Genomic DNA, 17619 nt, shown 5'->3' with positions numbered 1-17619 from the left:
GCCTTTTAGTGAGGAAAAAGAGTCTAAGATTTCTTGTTTACTGAAAAGGGTAGACGAAATACACGATATTGTGCCAACTTGATTGAAGAACTATGTAATACTTCGTCAACTTGATTGATTAAAGATTAGTTTAGAGTGTCAATCCCCACTCATACTGTCCACCGCGAGGTTGGCAATATTTTAAACATCGCTGTGCTTGACATTAAACTCACCCTCCTTCTCCTCATCGACCTCCTCCAAAAGCCCTTCCTCCTCATCAACCATATAGAACTCATTTTGAGTTTTAGCCAGCTCCATCTGCATTAATTGCCTACGTCTAACAAGCGCGAGAGCACCTGCAAACGTAGTCAACACAACCATCAAAGGAATACTTCCAATGAAGAACTCCAAGCTCTCATCCCAGACAACCCAGAAGCTTCGCGCGAAGGTACCTTGCTGTCCATAGTAATCCCATTCCGTGGAACGGAACTTGACGTCGCTAATTGGTGCGTCCTTGCCACAAGCCATCTTTCCATGAGGAATAGCCTGGTCGCGATCAACGAGTTCAACACTCTGGATTTTCAAGCCCTCCTCCCATGAATCTTGCGAGATCTTGATCTCTACAGCCTTTTGTCCTGCTTTGCTAAGCTCATAAGTTCCTGGGTTGGTCGAGCTAGTGATATCGATGTTTGTGACGTCGAAGCGGAGGACCTCAACTCTAGGCTCGGCTAGCGTAGCGATATGTTCGTAGCTGAGTTCGAATCGACCGTATTTGGTTCCTACGTTGAAACTCTCATCTAGCATCTGCATATTGACCATCAAGCCCAAAACATCCGAGGTCAGATTGGCAGGAGTCTGGAAGGCGAAGACTTTGGTTGGGATCTCGAGAGGGAGGATTCGCTTATTGTTCAGCTCCAAGGAGTGTCTGTCTTCTCCGATAGTGAAGTTCAACAACTAGCATACCGTGTTAGCATTGCCCTGTCTGATGATGTAGAGGTCTTGGATCCTACTTACCAACGAATTGTCCGGCTCACCCATGAAGTATTCTCCCTCAAGAGCCCTGACACGGAAAGGACATCCTAAACAATCAAGCTTGACCACATAGCTTGACTCTTCAACCACCTTGGTAACAGCTGCTGCGACTGATGGTACTTTAGAGCCATGGTCAAGGTATTCATCAGCTGTGGGATCTGGGTGGTAGCTCCACTCGTAGTCCCGGTAATTATCTGAAGTTGCGCCTAGTGATGCAATGACACCTGCGGTAAGGAAAGGAAGAAATGTTAAGGAATGCATGTTGAAAAGAAGATATATGAAGATATTATGTGATGAATTGAAAGAGAGAAGATGGATTACCTAGGTATTGGAGATATGGTGTGGCGTTGTCTTAAGGGGCTGTGCTATTCTTGTCGATCTGGGGGCGATAAGGAGTCAAGGAGAGGTCTTTGTGGTCCGAGCTTCGTATCGACGTCTTCTTTACTTCGTTTCTGATGGCAACCTCTCTCTGTATACGGATTTCATCGATTTATCAAAAGAATTGCCAACTTGGATTTAGAGCTTTATTGAAGAGTCCTGTGTGTTTTCTATCACTATGATTGTCATAACCATGGAAGTTTTATTTTTGGATTCTTTTGGTGTTTGTCGTCGAAGTAGCTCTCGCCGCCCCTGCAGCTCACTCAGCCTCACTTCGCGAAAGATGGGCGGCAAGATGGTGCAGCCTCATCTAATATGGCTGGTATAAGTAGCTGTGTGATGAATCTTGAGGCCACTACGCTTTCGTATTGTGCGGATTTGCTTTACGAACGACAAAAATGCTCGACCCGCTAACGGCCCTATCACTTGCCGGAACGGTAGTCCAATTTGTGGATTTTACTACCAAATTGCTTACCAAGAGCTACGAATTGTACAAATCGAAGAAGGGATGTCTGCAAGTTAATGAGGAACTAGAAGAGGTCACGTTGAATCTTCAGTCGCTGGCTTTAAAACTTAACAGACCTCTTACGCTCGTCAATATCCCACACGATGAGCAAGATAAGGATGCGAAGGCTCTAGAAAAGCTATGTAAATCATGCGTCACGCTGTCTAACGAAATGATTAAGAGGCTGGATGGAGTGAAAGTGCACGCAAAATCCGGATCTTTCAAGAGTATGAAGGAGGCTCTGTTGGCAGCTTGGAGAGACGGACCGCAAAAGAATCCGGCAGGAGAAATTGACAGTCTAGTTATGCGACTTCAAATGTACGAAAATGCATTGAAGACTCGGATCCTTGTTGACTTGCGGTATTTATAATCTACTGACCTTCTAAAGAACGCTTACCAACCTTTGTTGTAGACTTCAACTGAATTCTGTCTCGCTTCAGATGTCTGAACGATTTGCTGAAATGGATGTCCAGTCTCGTAATATCATTACGGCATTGCTTGGAAATCAAACGTCGGTTGCTAGAGATCTGCAGGAACAGACTCTCGCTTTAACACAAATGCTCAGTCGAACAGAAGTTGTAATTATCAACCAGACCCGGGCTGTTATTCTGGATGCTATACGATCTGGTGCCGTTACGAGCCAAGCCTCAGAAGCTGACCAAAGCCTTCTTAACGGAGTACGGACGCAAGAAGGTGATATAAGACTTTCAATAGAGATAAGCCTTCTACAGGATCTTGATTTCTCTACGATGAATGATCGACAGTGTGAAGTATCTGAAGCACATAAGAAGACTTTTGGTTGGCTATTCGATAACTCCTTGGATAATGCCGCACCTTGGAAGAGCTTGACGAATTGGCTTCGTTCTAGTGAAGGTATCTACTGGATAAACGGAAAGGCAGGTAGCGGAAAATCGACCCTTATGCGTTATATTTACGATCATGGTCAGACCAATACTCTTCTGGAGGAATGGGCGTTACCAGAAAAGCCTACGTTTGCTTCCTTCTTTTTCTGGAACAGCGGAACCCTCGAGCAGCGCTCGCAGAGCGGTCTCCTGCGTGCGTTATTGTTCGAGACTCTCAATGAACACCGAGATCTCATTCCAATCGTGCTACCCTGGCAATTTGCAAAAGAGTACTCGAGACATTTGGAGGGTATCAAAGACAAGGTTCGGTCGGGTGATTTTTGGCATATTTCCAAACTCCAAGCCGCATTTCGCATCCTAGTCACACAGAAAATCGTTCCTATAAAAATGTGCTGGTTCATCGACGGTCTTGACGAGTATGAAGGCGACCATGAGGAGATCAGCGAGCTCTTTCGCGCAGCCGCTACGGCAAACCCAAATGTCAAGATTTGCATCTCAAGCCGTCCTCTTCTAGCTTTCGAGGACGCATTTCGAGCCTGTCCAGGTCTCCGACTCCAAGATCTCACTCTCCGAGACATAAATGAATATGTCAGTGATAAGCTCACAAATCACCATCGTTATCGAAAGCTTGCCTCTGGTGCAAACAATAAAAAAGCCGCAGCACAACTTATTCAAGACATCGTGGCAAAGGCTGATGGTGTATTCCTCTGGGTAACACTCGTGGTCAAGTCTCTGCTTGCAGGGCTTGGTAACCGCGACGGTATCAAGGATTTACAACGGCGCTTAAATCTACTGCCCAACGATCTCGAGTCTCTATACGCCCATATGCTCTTGAGAATAGATCCATTTTACCAAGAAAAGGCATCAGAAATGTTCCAATTGATTCGAGCATCCCGAGAATTGACGCCGGTCTATTATGATGGCGACTCGACCAAACAGATGACGCTTTTTGCATTAGCACTGGCCGACGAAGATGATTACCAACTCGCCGTTACAACGCCGGTCAAATTGTGGAACACTGTAGATATACAAGAGAGGTGCGAGATCATGGCCGATCGATTAAAGTGCCGATGCGCTGGTTTAATAGAGGTTCAAGAATTCGATCCAGCTGCGCCAGGCAGCATGACACGAAATATTAAATCTGCCATTCGTGCAGACAGCAAGGTTCAATATTTACATCGTACGGTTAAAGATTACCTGGAAAAGCCTGATATCTGGAACAGCATACTGGTCCATACTTCTGAGTCCGGGTTCGATGCAAACAGCCGCATGCTCAGTAGCTGTATTTTGCAATTGAAAACCTCTATGATTTCAGTCGATAAACATGGCCTATGGCACATGGCATTAGATGCGATGTCCTATGCATATCAAGCCGACATGCAATTGGCCATATCAAATACGGAATTACTAGATCAGCTAGACATAGCTATGTCCACGCTTTATAAAACACCTTTAGGAGGACACTGGTCAAGCAACAGCCCAAACAAACTCTCAGGTTATATCACAGAAACTTGGAACAGCAATATGTTGTCATTCGCAGTCCAATTCGGGCTTGCTGCGTACGTCAAAGAAAAGCTTGCGGAGAATATTAAGTACGGCACAGAAAAGAAGGGTCGACCATTAGTAGCATATGCTCTATGCCCATTGCCCTTAGTTGAGGATTATCCGGCCAATGCTAAAGTCGTCGAGATGTTATGCCAATACTGTCCAGAAAATGTTCTATATAACGATACGGAACATGTTCTGGCAGAAGCTGTTAATTTTCAGGTGGGGAAAAGAAAAATCCAGACAAGGCAGCTAGTAGGTTCGAATAAGAGCTGGGAAAGAGAGCGAGTAGAAATGTTTCGACTGCTACTTGAGCACCACTATGATGTTTCTCAGCGCTCCGCCGATAGAACGTCATTTTCGCCGGACCCTCCTACTGTTTACAAAATAATAGAAGCCTTTGGGACAGGTCTTTCGCAGGAATCTATGCAGGCCCTCGAATCTGCGGTACCCAGCTGGCAAGTTCCAGAAAAGCAAGTCACGAATGTTATTGCAGTCAAAGAAAAGCGACGCTCAAAAACAGATTTTCTGCGAAGGCTACTCGGCAGAAATTGATGCCAGCAACGAAGCACCACTCAAGATAGAAACACAGATTAAGATGATTATGAACATATCTATCATTAGTTCCTCCCACTCCAAGCATTATAGGGTATAATATTGGCAAAATTTATAGTCAATGCCAATGCTTCACAAAAGTTCAGATACCCAAGACCTAGGCGGAATGTCCTTTCTCGAAGCAGGTACCCACACCTCCTGTTTTTCAACGAACGGCAAACCAATCCTAACCAGTTACTTTGCTGGACGAATACTCTGCGGATTATGGAAAATATCCTTTGGATCAAGAACCTTCTTCAACCTTTCCAACTCTGGCAAATTCGAACCAAAGTACCGTTGTTGAGGATTTGGTAACGCTGGATCGACATAACCAGCGTAAGCCCCCAAAGTCTTGCCTGGGAAACCAGAGTTGATGACATCGTTCATCCCTGTGATGAAGTTGCGAATCTTACTTGTCACGCCTGTGATTCCGACTCCGTAGGTTTGGAGATAGAACAATGCATCCCGATGGCCGTAGGCTGTTGCAGATGGTGCGATATCATTGATTGCTCCTCCCTCGAGATCGAAGATGGCAAACCAGATCAACGTTCCTTTGTCGACTGTGTCAAGATATTTGAAGAAAGCATCGATGGTAGTGGCTGGAATGAGATCCGACTTCGTAAATGCGAGGTTCTTGGAGTAAAAAGACGCGCTCAGGGCACCTAGATTGAGAAAGACGTCTTCAGCCCAGTGAGCGACTGCTCCGAGGAAGTTGTTGAATACGATGACATCCGCCTTCGAGTTGTCGGGGAAGACCGAAGTCATATTCAAGGCATCGAATTCCGCTTTGGTTCCAAAGAAAGTACCAGAGATGATCATACCAACGGCAGTGATAACGACCTGACTAGCGAATTTTCTGCTAAGATCTGGGTTTGAGATCAGAGTTTGCCAGTCCTTGAATCGCTGCGCATGTTTCGTATATGGTGTCCCGGAAAAGGTGTAAGAATATTCCACCATTTCTCCAGGCGCAGGCTGTGTTCTGACCCTGAAGTTTGTCACAATACCAAATGAAGCGCCTGCTCCCTTCATCGCCCAGAAGACTTCCGGATATTTGGTCGCTGAGGCTTTAACGATGCTAGAGTTCGCCAGGACAACCTCATATTCCAGAACGTGATCCATGGCAGATCCCCACATACGACTGGTTGGGCCGAGGCCTCCCATTGTTGCATGACCGCCTATTCCAACATCTGGACAGGTTCCATGGGCCATTGCGCGATTGCCGTTGGCGAGGAGATTCTTCGTAACAGCTTCCAATCGGGTTCCACCGCCAATAGTGGCTTCCCAGCTATTTGTGTCCATAGAGAACCCAACGAAGTTCTTCAGGTCGACTACTATGGTGCTAGTGTCTCCTCCGCCGAGAGCTGATGTTTTTGTCAGTAAATGAAGATTTGATCATTGTTGTGTAGAAGGTTCGCGTGAAGTGTATCTTCTCGAAAAGAAAGGAACTCTTTTACAGGATTTCCCAATTCATATTTCCAGATTTTCTAGGCATCGAGATCATGGATTTGACTTACCATAGTTTGCATAAGAGTGTCCTCCGCCTCTAGGCTGAACGGTATAACCAGCTGTAGCTGTCGCACACTTTACAATTTCAGAAACTTGATCCGCTGTCTTAGGATACGTGACGGCGACAGGATGCACAGCAACGTCCATGTTGTAGGGCTTCACATCTTGGAGTTGGTACAACACTTTCGAAGGAAAGGCGACCAAATCTCCATTACCACCAACAGCGGCTTTGAGGCAGACTTCCATTGGACTTGATTGATGGGCCCCCATATTGAACTGAAGTCGAGGTTGTCGGCGTGGATAAAGAACCCAAAGAAGGTGGCACGACGTTGCTCTTTATTCTCACGTTTCTCAAGGCTTGTAATTGTCTGTGTAGTCTCACATGTCACACTGGTTGGTTATTAATGATGTACGCGGGGATACCTCCCAAGGGTGTGAATGAGTTGCATGGTGTTTGCTGACGCCACTTCCAGGAACCCGCGAACAGCATTTTGTATTCACGTTGACCTGTGGGCCAAAAGGGCTGAATCAAGAAAGCAGCCCTAGTTATGAAACATCAGGGTATGCGCTGACCCTGTTTGCAGCCGTCAATAAATGCAGCTTATTATTTACAATACGCCCATCATCCAATGGCCATTGTGACCCTCTTTCGAAGGAATCCCCCTTTCCTTGGCCCATCAGGGGAACCATAAGCGAGGTGGCGGCTTTCCAGAAGGATTGGCCGATGATATTGAGGCGTAGCGGGGTGTGTTCAGGGGTTCGCGTGTCGTTTGTTGCCCCTCCAATTGCACGCTCGTGACTCGGCTCAGTGACCGGCGACCCCTGGAGGGAAGGCGGCATTGAACAATCATTTGCTGGGGAATCCTACGGGAAAGCTTATTCTGAAGTTGTGCTTCCATTTGAATAAGGCTGTGAGTTTTCGACCCCAACGGTGTCTCCATTCGGAATGCGGGACCTGATCCTTTCGTCAGACGGCAGTACCGTCTTCTATTGTGCCACCGCCAGTGGGGAAATCATTGATTGATTTTCATTATCAGATGAAAACGACATTGTGTCGCTCTTTGTGGGTTGATGAGTAAGTTGGCTTGAAAGCACCGCTTGAATATTGTGGGAACTGAACACAGGATGACTGGAGTCAGCCGACTGTTGCGTGGCTCACTGTGCTTGTTGTATACTGTTTCATAAGCGGGTACTCCGTCAGATGTTGCAAAGTCGAGTTATGAATTTCAGTTCTGCTTAGTTGGAAGCTGAAAAATAAAGTAGCAACCAGGTGTATTGTAAGAGACATCAAACATTTGATTATTGGCACCATCAAATTTTTGGTTCTCGGGACTTTACATAATCTGACAGTGTGTTTCCTCCTACTTCCACGAATTTCGTTTCGAGAAGTATAAGCCGGCAAGGTTGTAGTGAGGCTTTTCCTGCCTCCACAGTATCACTAAGACGTCTTTACCACCGGGCGGTTTAGCACTCGGCCGTGACGGGACAAGCCGTTGCTGATGGCCCCCTTCCACATTGCTGATTACAGCTCGTACCAGACACGTCTCCGGTAGGTTCAATCACGCATCATATCTTCGGCTCCATGGCTGTGCTGCTAAATATCCGTTTTTGTACTTTGAGCAGGCCAAGCCCGATCATCAAGCAACTCTTCCGAAGTTGCAGAGGGGTCAGTCGCGAAGAAAGGAATCCGTCGGAGTCGAACGGATCTGATATCAATATCAACGACCATCATTGTTTGTCCCATGAATTTCTCTTTGCTAATTTTTGCAAGTGCAGTTAACCTATTCGAATGGTCCCACGGATTGAGGTCCATTTGCGAGCTGTGCGAAACTGCTGTGCCAGAATTATAATCGATAGGCGAAGGAGCTTTCGAAAGCTTCTCTTCCCATTCTTCATCGTCGCGAGGTATGAAAATTTGACAGGAGTACTCGGGTAACCCTATATTAGTTGTGTCATCATCGAAGGCTCTCAATACAACGACGAACGGGAGTGGCACCGTGGTGTAGCCTCTAGGGTTGCAAGTGAAGTACAGATAGCCACCTTCAGAACAGCGAAGAATTCTTTGTGTTTCGTGCCATGCCCCGTGTGGTTCGACCTTGGTAAGCTCATAATCTTCTCTTGGCATCGTCCGAATTAGGAACTGATTCGTGCGATCATAGTCTCTCGCACTAGGGAGCAGTATTTCTTGTCTAATGTATATTGTCCTCAGCTTTGCAAGAGCTACATGCTCAGGTACAACGATCACCGGTTTGAGGCGGAAAGTATCTCGAGCAAACTGGTCGCCTCTGGCAGAGACTATTGACCGAATGTATACGCCGAGGGGGCCAAGATAATTGTCTTCGTAGTGACATTGTAGGATTCCGATGTAGTCGTCGGTTTCCCCATACCGGATGATTTCCAATTGCACACGCAAACCTTGATTTGTCATTGAGTAAGGTGTAGAGATTTCCCAATTTCGATATGGCACAATGGAGCCAGCATTTTCGAAATTCCCAGGCGACGGTGCGAGGAATCCGCTCAAACCTCTTCGTCGACTCTCGGAGCTTTCGGTGGCATGATACCGAGGAAGAATCACTTCTGGTTCTTGGTCGTCATCTGTGGTAATGGTGATAGCAACTTCCTGGTCATGAGGAATGCTGTCCATTTGAGGACTCTCCTCCCAAGCAAACAGTGATTGATCGTCCGAATTCTTCATAATTTCCTCCTGGAGACGAGTGAAGGCTTTTTTGCCCTCGCCGTATAGTAAAGGTAAGTTAACGCCAAATATGCCCAGCAGGCAGTACGCAATATCCTCAGCTCTTGTTGTCACCCTTTTCGAAGCCCAAGACATCCTCTTAGCGACGCTGACCTCCTTCACATTTCCCCCTGCCAAAGTCTCATTGTCGATTCCGGTTATCCGAGAGAGAACACAACTCAATTGACCTTTCTCGCCAATCAACTCCCAGTTCTGATCGTAGAAATCAACTCGTGAAGGGGCGATCAACTCTTGTAGAGTCCAACCTCTGGTAAACCATCTGCAATCTCGTAACAGTTCCTCGAAATCGATCCCGGCTTCATCATTAAACAATTGCGTTCCAAAAACTGACGTGACTCGAAGGAATATTTTAGCGTCAGAAAGATAGGCATAGCAGATAGCAGCATTTTGGTACCAGACATACATGCTATTGATAGCTTCCGAAAGCTCAGCACTGCTACTTTTGTCGATGCAGCACGTGTCAATCCAGACATAATCGTAACCATCTTTATCAGCTTGTTTGCAGCAATGCTGAATCTTGCTATAGCCTAACCGGACTTCCTGAGGATTAGTTGTCCCTTTCATAATTCCTTGCATGTCTTGATAAGTCACTTCTTCCGTCTCCCAAGTGTGCGATAGGATAGCATAAGCTGGAGTCGCATCTTCGAAGAAATCCTCGAGTACTAGAGTTTTGGTGTTTAGCAGGCGCATTTCGGTGGTTTATCTTCTTTTGCCGCGGTGGAAAGCGCATATGACATGAATTCTAGTAAAGTTTATCTTTGCTACAACGCATGGCGCAGGACATCTTGTCAACCTGGAAACTTCGTCCTGTTGACGCGAGGTGTAAGCGGAGCGAGACCCACTGAAGGGGTTGGGTAGATAAGCATCTAGGCTATGCGAATCGACTCTTTAACAGACTGTATTCGTATTGTCAAGAAGTGAAGAGTGTCACAAGTACTAAAGAAGTACCACTTTCAAGGATGCGAGTTGTGAAGTGTGTCAGATCAGAAGTGTTTCGGACTCTGTTCGGAAGTGCAGCTTTTCTTACGCCCACGTGATGTTACCCCTGGTAGCGGAAGACAAAATAAATGGCAGTCGAAACATAATATTTCCTTAATTAAGTTAACGAAATGTCGTATATTTAGTGGATTAGTTTGGAACATTATCACTATTCCGGTAAATCTGATTTTTTCAGCCTTATTCGAAGTCGACCTATCTTATTTCGTCCTCTGCGAGACATTCTATTATGCAAGGTATTTCAGATGAAATGTGTAATTCATATATGTAGGTTTCATCTTCTCTTCTGACGTATTGGAAATGTTGAAATGGACTTTAACTTTCAGAGAATCTTTTCTTTGTTCGCCTGGTCGCCAGGAGTTATTCTGCTCGCGTTTGAGGAGTCATCACAAAAGTCATGCTCTCCTTCATTATTTCATTCACTCTTTCACATTAATAATTAGGTATTCTCTTAATTATATTGTTTTTAACGTATTAATATTGATGTTCAAAGCATATTCAATCATGGTTTTACAAGTCGAAGATGTCCTCCCAACCGGTCCCTTTTGAGCATTGGATACTAGTTGTACAAAGTGATTCAAACATACCACCTTTTAAAGCCAACCAATCTAACCACGCCTTTTTCGCCTGTTTTAAAGCCTGTAGTACACTCGACTTGGAACTTCCAATATCATACAAAGTACACTGCGCCTCATACTCAGCAGACTCGATGTCTCCGAGAATGAAAGTTGTCTTCGTCGTCTGATTCTGGCTCAAGGTCGAGCTCGAGAGATAACAACCCATCTTCGTGACCGATGACTCGTAAGGGCCCGCTTGGGTCTCTTACCAGAGTCGGTTTACCATCTGGTCCAATTGCAAATCGTAGTGGGTTGCCTCCGACTTCATATAAGTCTATATGAGCATCACCGTCTTGAGGTCTTTGTTCAGGCTCAGCGCCGGTCGCACGAATTGTTGGACTCGAACTACCGTCTGCTGCCTGTTCGCCGTTGTCCATGAATCCCGTGAAACCAGCTCGGATTGTGGAGCATTCCGAGTTAGCGTAATGGTTCATTCGATGCGGAGATACCTCAACTGCGTTGGCCCCAGTCGGCAGAAAATCATTGGCATCTAGTGCCCAACCACCATTGTTATCAGATTCATGTACTTCTTCCAGCGTCACAGTACATTGACCTCGCGATTGAGGTCTAGAAGCAACATTCACCTCTGATACCGCGCAACTACCGTTGCATTCCGAAGCAAGGTTCCAGCAGTCAGGGCAGAGAAGGATATTCTCCTCAACAGGTTCAGGTATCCCCTGAGCTAATCTCTGTCTTCGGAGGAAAATCGCCTCTCGCTGTAGTTCCTCTATTGTTGTAGCCGCGTACGAGTAGGAGGAAGGAACTGCGAATCTTGGGTCATTGGACTGGATCCGATCAAGGAACCAGAACAACTGTTGCTGGTCTTGTGTGAATAAAGTCCAAGGAATGCTTGCCACTGACGGAAGGACGATGTCGTAATCGCATTCGGCATAATCCATTCGTTCGAAATAGAGCGCCACGCGATCTCTTTCTGCTTTCTGATCTAGAGTACTTTGGAAATCTTTCCATTGGTCTGGAGTAGCAACTTCTTTCAAGTATTCCGTGTAGCTGATGATTGCTTGGTCGTATTTATCCGGTTGGTCTATAGGGCTGGCGTAACCAAATTGAACACAAAGCCACGCAGAAAGAGGAAGCGTCTGCCGACGAGAACCAGAAACTGCCGAGGGATAAAAGCCCCAGGGACGGTTTCGGATAACCCTGCGAAGATTCCGAAAGTCCTCTAGCATTGGGGCACAGCCTTCATTGATTTCAAGGTATTCGTGCTCGTACCTGTCCATATCAAGCTCTAATTCTGCACTTTTTGAGAGTGATATAGAATTGTTTCCCATATATCTGTGGGCGTTATACCACTCAGTAAAAGACATGTACTCGCCTCTTTCTATGAAATCGTCGTCGAAACTCTGATTGACGCTAACAAAAGAAGATATAGTATGATAACCATACATGTTGTATTCCGCCTCGCGAGCTATTTCCCACTTGGAAGCGACCGAAGGTAAAGCAACAAGGTTGGAACGCTCGCACAAATCCATGGAATCTGCAGAAAAATCTTGCGATTGGGCCATGGACTGCGAGCAACTTGATTGGCTTGTCTTTTCAGCTTGAGCTTGTGGGACTTCTATTGGGTAAGGTACGTCAAACTGTGGCAGAAATAGTCCGTTGATGACAACTTGAAAATGGAAAGTCCTATCTACAAATGTCATGGCTCGGCCTCTGGATAGTTGCTCTTGTCGTCGAAGACATTCTTCCCAGAGCTGGGGCCTAAGCATCGCGAAGGCGACCCCACACTGGGACTGTGCCTCATCGTCAAATCGCTTTCGCAAGACATCGATATATGGAGAATCGTCAGTGAAAGGATGTAGCCTCCGACCTGCTTCATAGTCGGCGAAATGTCGCGTGGTGTGAGCCTGCCTTGCTTCTGTTAGCAAACCTTGTATGATTTCTAATCGTTCATCAGTTCTTGGGTCATCTCGCTCACCGTGCATGTATTCAAGAACGGCTTTAGCGGCTTCCATATGCTCTGGTAGCCGTTCGTTCTCTGCGGCCTCTTGCTCTTCATTTCGACGTCTGCAGCGTTTGCAGATACGTCGAAATCTAGTACGACCCATAAAGATATCACAAGCGTCTTCGCACCTCCCCATGAGGTACTTTATCGTCTTCTTACCACAGCAACGAAACTCCATTACAATTCCAGAGCACATTTTGAAGAGTCTTTGTGATAAGTATGTTTCTGCAACGCTAACTTTTGAACGAAATTTTAAACAACTTTGAAAACTGACTTATCTTTTGTCAGTAAATGACTGTGAAGAGGTTTAGCTCCCTAGGTTTTGTGGTGGTAGAGAGATACATGGTGACACTTATATAGAACAGTTGAGGAAATTGTTTATGGGGGGCGGGAAGTGATCTTTGTACCAATCAACAAAGCGTCACAAAGAGTGATAAAAGCTCAAAAGTTGGAGACTATGCACTTGTTTCCGTTTTATAAAGAACCAGATGTATGTCTTTGTTTGATGTCTCGCCAGTCACTGGGTAGAAATCAGCACTTGTCGGCGAAAGACTTCTCATTTACTGCGGATGAGACTGCTGGGGGAGCGCTCAATGATCTGATCAAGCTGCGAGGTTTGTTTTGTTGTTTATTTTGTTGTTTATTTTGTTGCCTGTGAGATATTCGAGAGCAGTGAGCAGCCACAAGAGGCGGAGTCGGTGGTAGCAGGCCATCTGGAACTACCAGACCGTCGAACGTCATGAGAGCTGAGCTGGTTGAGGATCATATCATAGCATACGACAAATGGCGCACAACACATATTCTGCCTATTAATAAAGCTACGGTAACCCTTGCAGTTCTGATAGAACCAACAGACGGAGTCTTAGGTACTGATTGATGAATTGGGAAAAACCCAATCGTATGTAGGTTCATTATCCAAGGGCGGAGATAGATGGACGACATAGCCCAAGACAGTTTTCGGGAAATATGGTAGAGCGATAAGAGGTTGTAGGTTCACAATCCATGAGAGCAGGTTGATGTTGGAAGAGTTAAAAAGTTAAAAAGCAGCCGTCGCGGTTGAGGGGACAAGGTTACTCACCGTCTTCGCGGCAGAAAATGCTTGATTGGGTTCCAACAGGTTGGAACATGAAAGTTACAACACGCCGCGTATTATTCCAACTACCGAGTACAAGATCCATGTAGTCAGCGTCTTACCTATTGCACGTCGTATCACGAACCATAGCTTGCTCTGTCTCAGGTATGTAATTCTTCTTCGTCTTTTCTCATTACGCCAATCAAGTTGAACCAACAACCAAGTTTCTTCAGCTCATGATCCTGTTGGATCCAGATCACGTTTCCAGATCAAGATATGGATCTTTTAATGAGATAAAAATTATTAGAACCTGTGTGTCTGACAACTCAAAGTAGGTTGTTTCCAATGAACATTTCACATCACTCACTTTCGTTTACCATCTGAGACCTATCGCGTGCTGCTTCTCATCCTCAGCCGACGGCGTATTGGAGATATCTCGCACGTTTTCTCTGGTGAGCTTAAGAGCGCCATCGATAATATGCTCCAGGCTAAGAAAAAACTGGTGTAGCTTTACTACTCCGTAGCTACTCCCATAACCACCACATTCAACATGTCAGACAACGAGATGTCACCCGAGGAAGAGAAACCCAAAATCGACAACACAATCCTGATCAGACTAAAAAACCAGAGCGCGCAAGAGTCCACGTTCAAGATCAAACCCACGACTTTGTTCGAAAAGATCATCAACGCATATGCCAAAATGCACGGCAAGAAGGTCGACACGTTTCGCTTTTTCTTTGATGGCCATCGACTTCAAGCAACTGATACACCGAAGTCTTTGGAGATGGCCGATGGTGATCTTGTTGATGTGTTTTTGGAGCAGACTGGTGGAGGGTGCTGATTTTCGGGCTGCGAGAGTGAGTGATGTTACAAAGGAGATATGTCTCAGAGGGAAAGCTCAGACTTGCGGTACATGAAGCGATACATGATTTTGGGCGACATGACATTTTGAGATTTCGGCGCATGGGCAGACGGAGTACGAAGTACAAAGGGAGGAAATAGGCGGTGTACTGAACTTACTATTACGCAACACATAGCAGCAGCCGGGACAAAATCTGAAAGGCAATCGAGACATTCCCAGCTTTTTCCCATGCTTGAATATATCGCCGCACTGTAAGATCCTAAGTAAAAACCGTATTTCTTTGTCAACAAGTACACCATTCAAAATTCGCTCATTGATTTTACGTTTCAAATCAAGACAATCTTGTTGTCAGAACAGCGAAACCCAGAACAGTTCTGCAGTGTACTTAAATTCCCATAAACACAGCAGACATTCATCGTAATCACTATTCTCAAGCCAAACAGTTTTTGTACTCGTCTAGAACATCCTCTCAAGCATCCAGGAAATATTCCAATCACTATCCACAAGCCAAACAAGCACCCCCTCAACCAACTAAACACCCTTCACCCAACCACAACAATCTCACCACCCAAAATGTGTCGTCGTCAACAAACCCTCTACACATCATGCTCCCACACCACCACCACAACCCACGTCTGTGGCCGCCAACGCCGATCCCCCTGCAATGTAGAAGACTGTCCGCCTTTCCAATTCGTAAGCAATGTAGAACATACATTTTGCACACTCTGCACGGCTTGCCGAGGGCAATCGAATGGGGATAGAAGAAATGCGTTTTCAGGATGATGGGGTTCCAGATGGGAGAAAGACGCAATTTGCGGTGGTTTAGTAGGGGAAATGAGGGATGGAGGAAGAGGAGGATATTTGGATGATTTTGCTGGAGTTTGAGCAACGCTGAAGAAAGAGGATATCTCAAGTTGGAGGAGATATAGTAGAGAGTCTAAATTATTTAGATATTCCTGAGGACCATCAAGAAAAACATCAAGTAGCGCTACGTGGGTATATCAACAAAAACAAAAATGCAATCAATCAGTCCAAACACCAAAATCTTCAAGTTTCCTTCGGTTCCACCCCTCTTTTCATCTGCTTCGTAACATATCTCCTGAACCCTGACCAACGTCTCTTAGACTTTTTGATAGCCTTCTTCCTCTTACCCTTAGGATAATTGACGGGACTTTCACCACCAACAAATATAGCAACATCATACAACAGTCCTCCAACTAAGCCACCAGAAATGGTCGCTCCCCATGCACCGTAAATCCACCAAACATTTCGATCCGTGAAAACTCGTGAACCGTACCCAACAACTGCCGTTGCAACTCTAGGGCCAAAATCTCTCGCGGGATTGAGACATGGCCCTGACATGTAACCAAATGCCATAGTGAGAACTGTTACTACTAGTCCAACGATGAAAGAGTGCATACCTGCACCTGGGGGCGCGTTCGAATCATCTCCAAGTGCGAGGATCGCACATGAAAGAATCGCGGAAGCCACAAACTCACTACCGAAGCATGTTCCAGCTCCCGCAAATTTCGCTGGGGAGGTAAAAAAGGCTCTTGCCGAGCCACCAGTAAACAAATCAACAGCAATCGTACTACCACCACCTGCACCGATATCTCCTCCAGTCGCGTCATACGCCAAGATGGCAGGTTGGTATATCCCGTAGGCAATCAAGCCTGCAAAAAAGCCACCTAATAATTGGGCGGCGATATAAACCACCGCTTTGCGAAAGGGGAAACCACGAAAGACGCAGAGAGTTAGCGAAATGGCCGGATTGAGGTGACCTCCAGAAATACCACCTGCTAGGTACACCCCAATCATTACACCGAGTCCCCAAGCCCAGTTTTGAGACTGATAGGAACCAGCAGTGCTGTTCGATGTGACTACTGATATACTCGTACAAAGACCAACAAGTACAGCAACCATGGTCTGTATGGATTAGGTTAGATGTAACTTATTATTTGTTAGAGGAGAACTTACAGCTAGACACTCTGCAAGAGGTTCTCTATACCGGGCCCGAATTGCAGACCAGCTATTATATGCGTCACGCTCTATCAGTGTACGCCGCGTTTCGTCGTCCAACTTAGTGAGAGGCCAGTCACCTCCCTCACCAGCCTCAAGGTCAACGTCTTGCAACGAAGACGGGTCACTCATCTCCCCATTAGAAGGTCTTTCTGGAACGTCTGAAAGTCTTTGAGGTCGCGCATCTCCAATATCTGCATCGCCGTGAACTTCAAAAGGGTTGGTCGATCCTGACTGATTTGTTGTTTGTTTCCAGCCCTCCATAGGATTGCCTTTTTCTTCGTAAGGCGAACCACAATCATTGCTTTCGGGGTTGGATTCCAATGCCAAGCGATGATGCCTGGTGTTGTTCGTTTCTTGATTGCCATATCCTCTGTTCCCCGCATTTCCTCCTTCATTTCCGATACGCGACTTTCCAGCTTCGTGTCTCTGATCGTTGATCATACCAACTTGTGGAATTGCCTCGGAATCCCCTGGCTCTTCCACCTCGGCCTGTTTATCCTCACGCAAATCGTGTCTGCCCTGCGGGCCTTCATCCTGTCGCCTCATTCCAGGCCGAAGAACCCGAGGCAATGGCTTTGCAAGTCCCCATAGCGGCTTTTGTTGCGTTTCTTGATATCTGGGATTTAGTTCGTGGTAACCCGGTTCAACGTAACTCTGTGCATGGTTCTGAGATATTATCGGTCTCGCAAGAGAGTAGTGTGGTTGTGGTGCAGGCTGACGGGCAGCAGATGGGATTCTTAGGGATTGCTTCGCAGTGCGGTTTGTCGGTCGTGTCGTGGTAGAGGCAATGGGCCTTTGCGGTCGGTCTTGTCGTGAGGTATGCTCGCGTGCGATGTTACTCCGTTGACCAAACTCTGATGGCGGTTGGTCTTCTTGACTCATTGCTCCAATTGCCAGAGATATGTTGCCAACACTCGCAGGTAGACAGCT

General features: G+C 46.1%; 7 protein-coding genes across 7 annotated transcripts; 2 read left to right on the top strand and 5 right to left on the bottom strand.

Annotated features, from left to right (window-relative positions):
* Positions 1 to 180: 180 nt before the first annotated feature.
* GLAREA_11761 (uncharacterized protein) lies at positions 181 to 1272 on the bottom strand (the record flags this gene model as incomplete). Its single annotated transcript, XM_008089904.1, has 2 exons — positions 181 to 933; positions 994 to 1272. 2 exons carry the CDS (start codon positions 1270 to 1272, stop codon positions 181 to 183), a joined length of 1032 nt encoding a protein of 343 aa, XP_008088095.1.
* Positions 1273 to 1787: 515 nt separating this feature from the next.
* GLAREA_11760 (uncharacterized protein) lies at positions 1788 to 4857 on the top strand (the record flags this gene model as incomplete). Its single annotated transcript, XM_008089903.1, has 2 exons — positions 1788 to 2254; positions 2307 to 4857. 2 exons carry the CDS (start codon positions 1788 to 1790, stop codon positions 4855 to 4857), a joined length of 3018 nt encoding a protein of 1005 aa, XP_008088094.1.
* Positions 4858 to 5091: 234 nt separating this feature from the next.
* On the bottom strand, positions 5092 to 6672 carry GLAREA_11759 (FAD-binding protein; the record flags this gene model as incomplete). Its single annotated transcript, XM_008089902.1, has 2 exons — positions 5092 to 6257; positions 6411 to 6672. 2 exons carry the CDS (start codon positions 6670 to 6672, stop codon positions 5092 to 5094), a joined length of 1428 nt encoding a protein of 475 aa, XP_008088093.1.
* Positions 6673 to 7996: 1324 nt separating this feature from the next.
* Positions 7997 to 9847, bottom strand: GLAREA_11758 (uncharacterized protein; the record flags this gene model as incomplete). Its single annotated transcript, XM_008089901.1, has 1 exon — positions 7997 to 9847. One exon carries the CDS (start codon positions 9845 to 9847, stop codon positions 7997 to 7999), a length of 1851 nt encoding a protein of 616 aa, XP_008088092.1.
* A 1003-nt stretch (positions 9848 to 10850) lies between these two features.
* On the bottom strand, positions 10851 to 12929 carry GLAREA_11757 (uncharacterized protein; the record flags this gene model as incomplete). Its single annotated transcript, XM_008089900.1, has 1 exon — positions 10851 to 12929. One exon carries the CDS (start codon positions 12927 to 12929, stop codon positions 10851 to 10853), a length of 2079 nt encoding a protein of 692 aa, XP_008088091.1.
* A 1426-nt stretch (positions 12930 to 14355) lies between these two features.
* Positions 14356 to 14646, top strand: GLAREA_11756 (Ubiquitin-like protein; the record flags this gene model as incomplete). The annotated part of the gene is made up of 1 exon (XM_008089899.1): positions 14356 to 14646. One exon carries the CDS (start codon positions 14356 to 14358, stop codon positions 14644 to 14646), a length of 291 nt encoding a protein of 96 aa, XP_008088090.1.
* Positions 14647 to 15714: 1068 nt separating this feature from the next.
* GLAREA_11755 (Aquaporin-like protein) lies at positions 15715 to 17571 on the bottom strand (the record flags this gene model as incomplete). Its single annotated transcript, XM_008089898.1, has 2 exons — positions 15715 to 16593; positions 16645 to 17571. The coding sequence occupies 2 exons, from the start codon at positions 17569 to 17571 to the stop codon at positions 15715 to 15717; spliced, it is 1806 nt and encodes a 601-aa protein (XP_008088089.1).
* Positions 17572 to 17619: the final 48 nt, after the last annotated feature.

Source organism: Glarea lozoyensis, assembly GCF_000409485.1.
Source record: "Glarea lozoyensis ATCC 20868 chromosome Unknown GLAREA8, whole genome shotgun sequence".
Lineage (NCBI taxonomy): Eukaryota > Fungi > Ascomycota > Leotiomycetes > Helotiales > Helotiaceae > Glarea > Glarea lozoyensis.
This window is presented reverse-complemented; position numbering and strand designations above follow the sequence as displayed.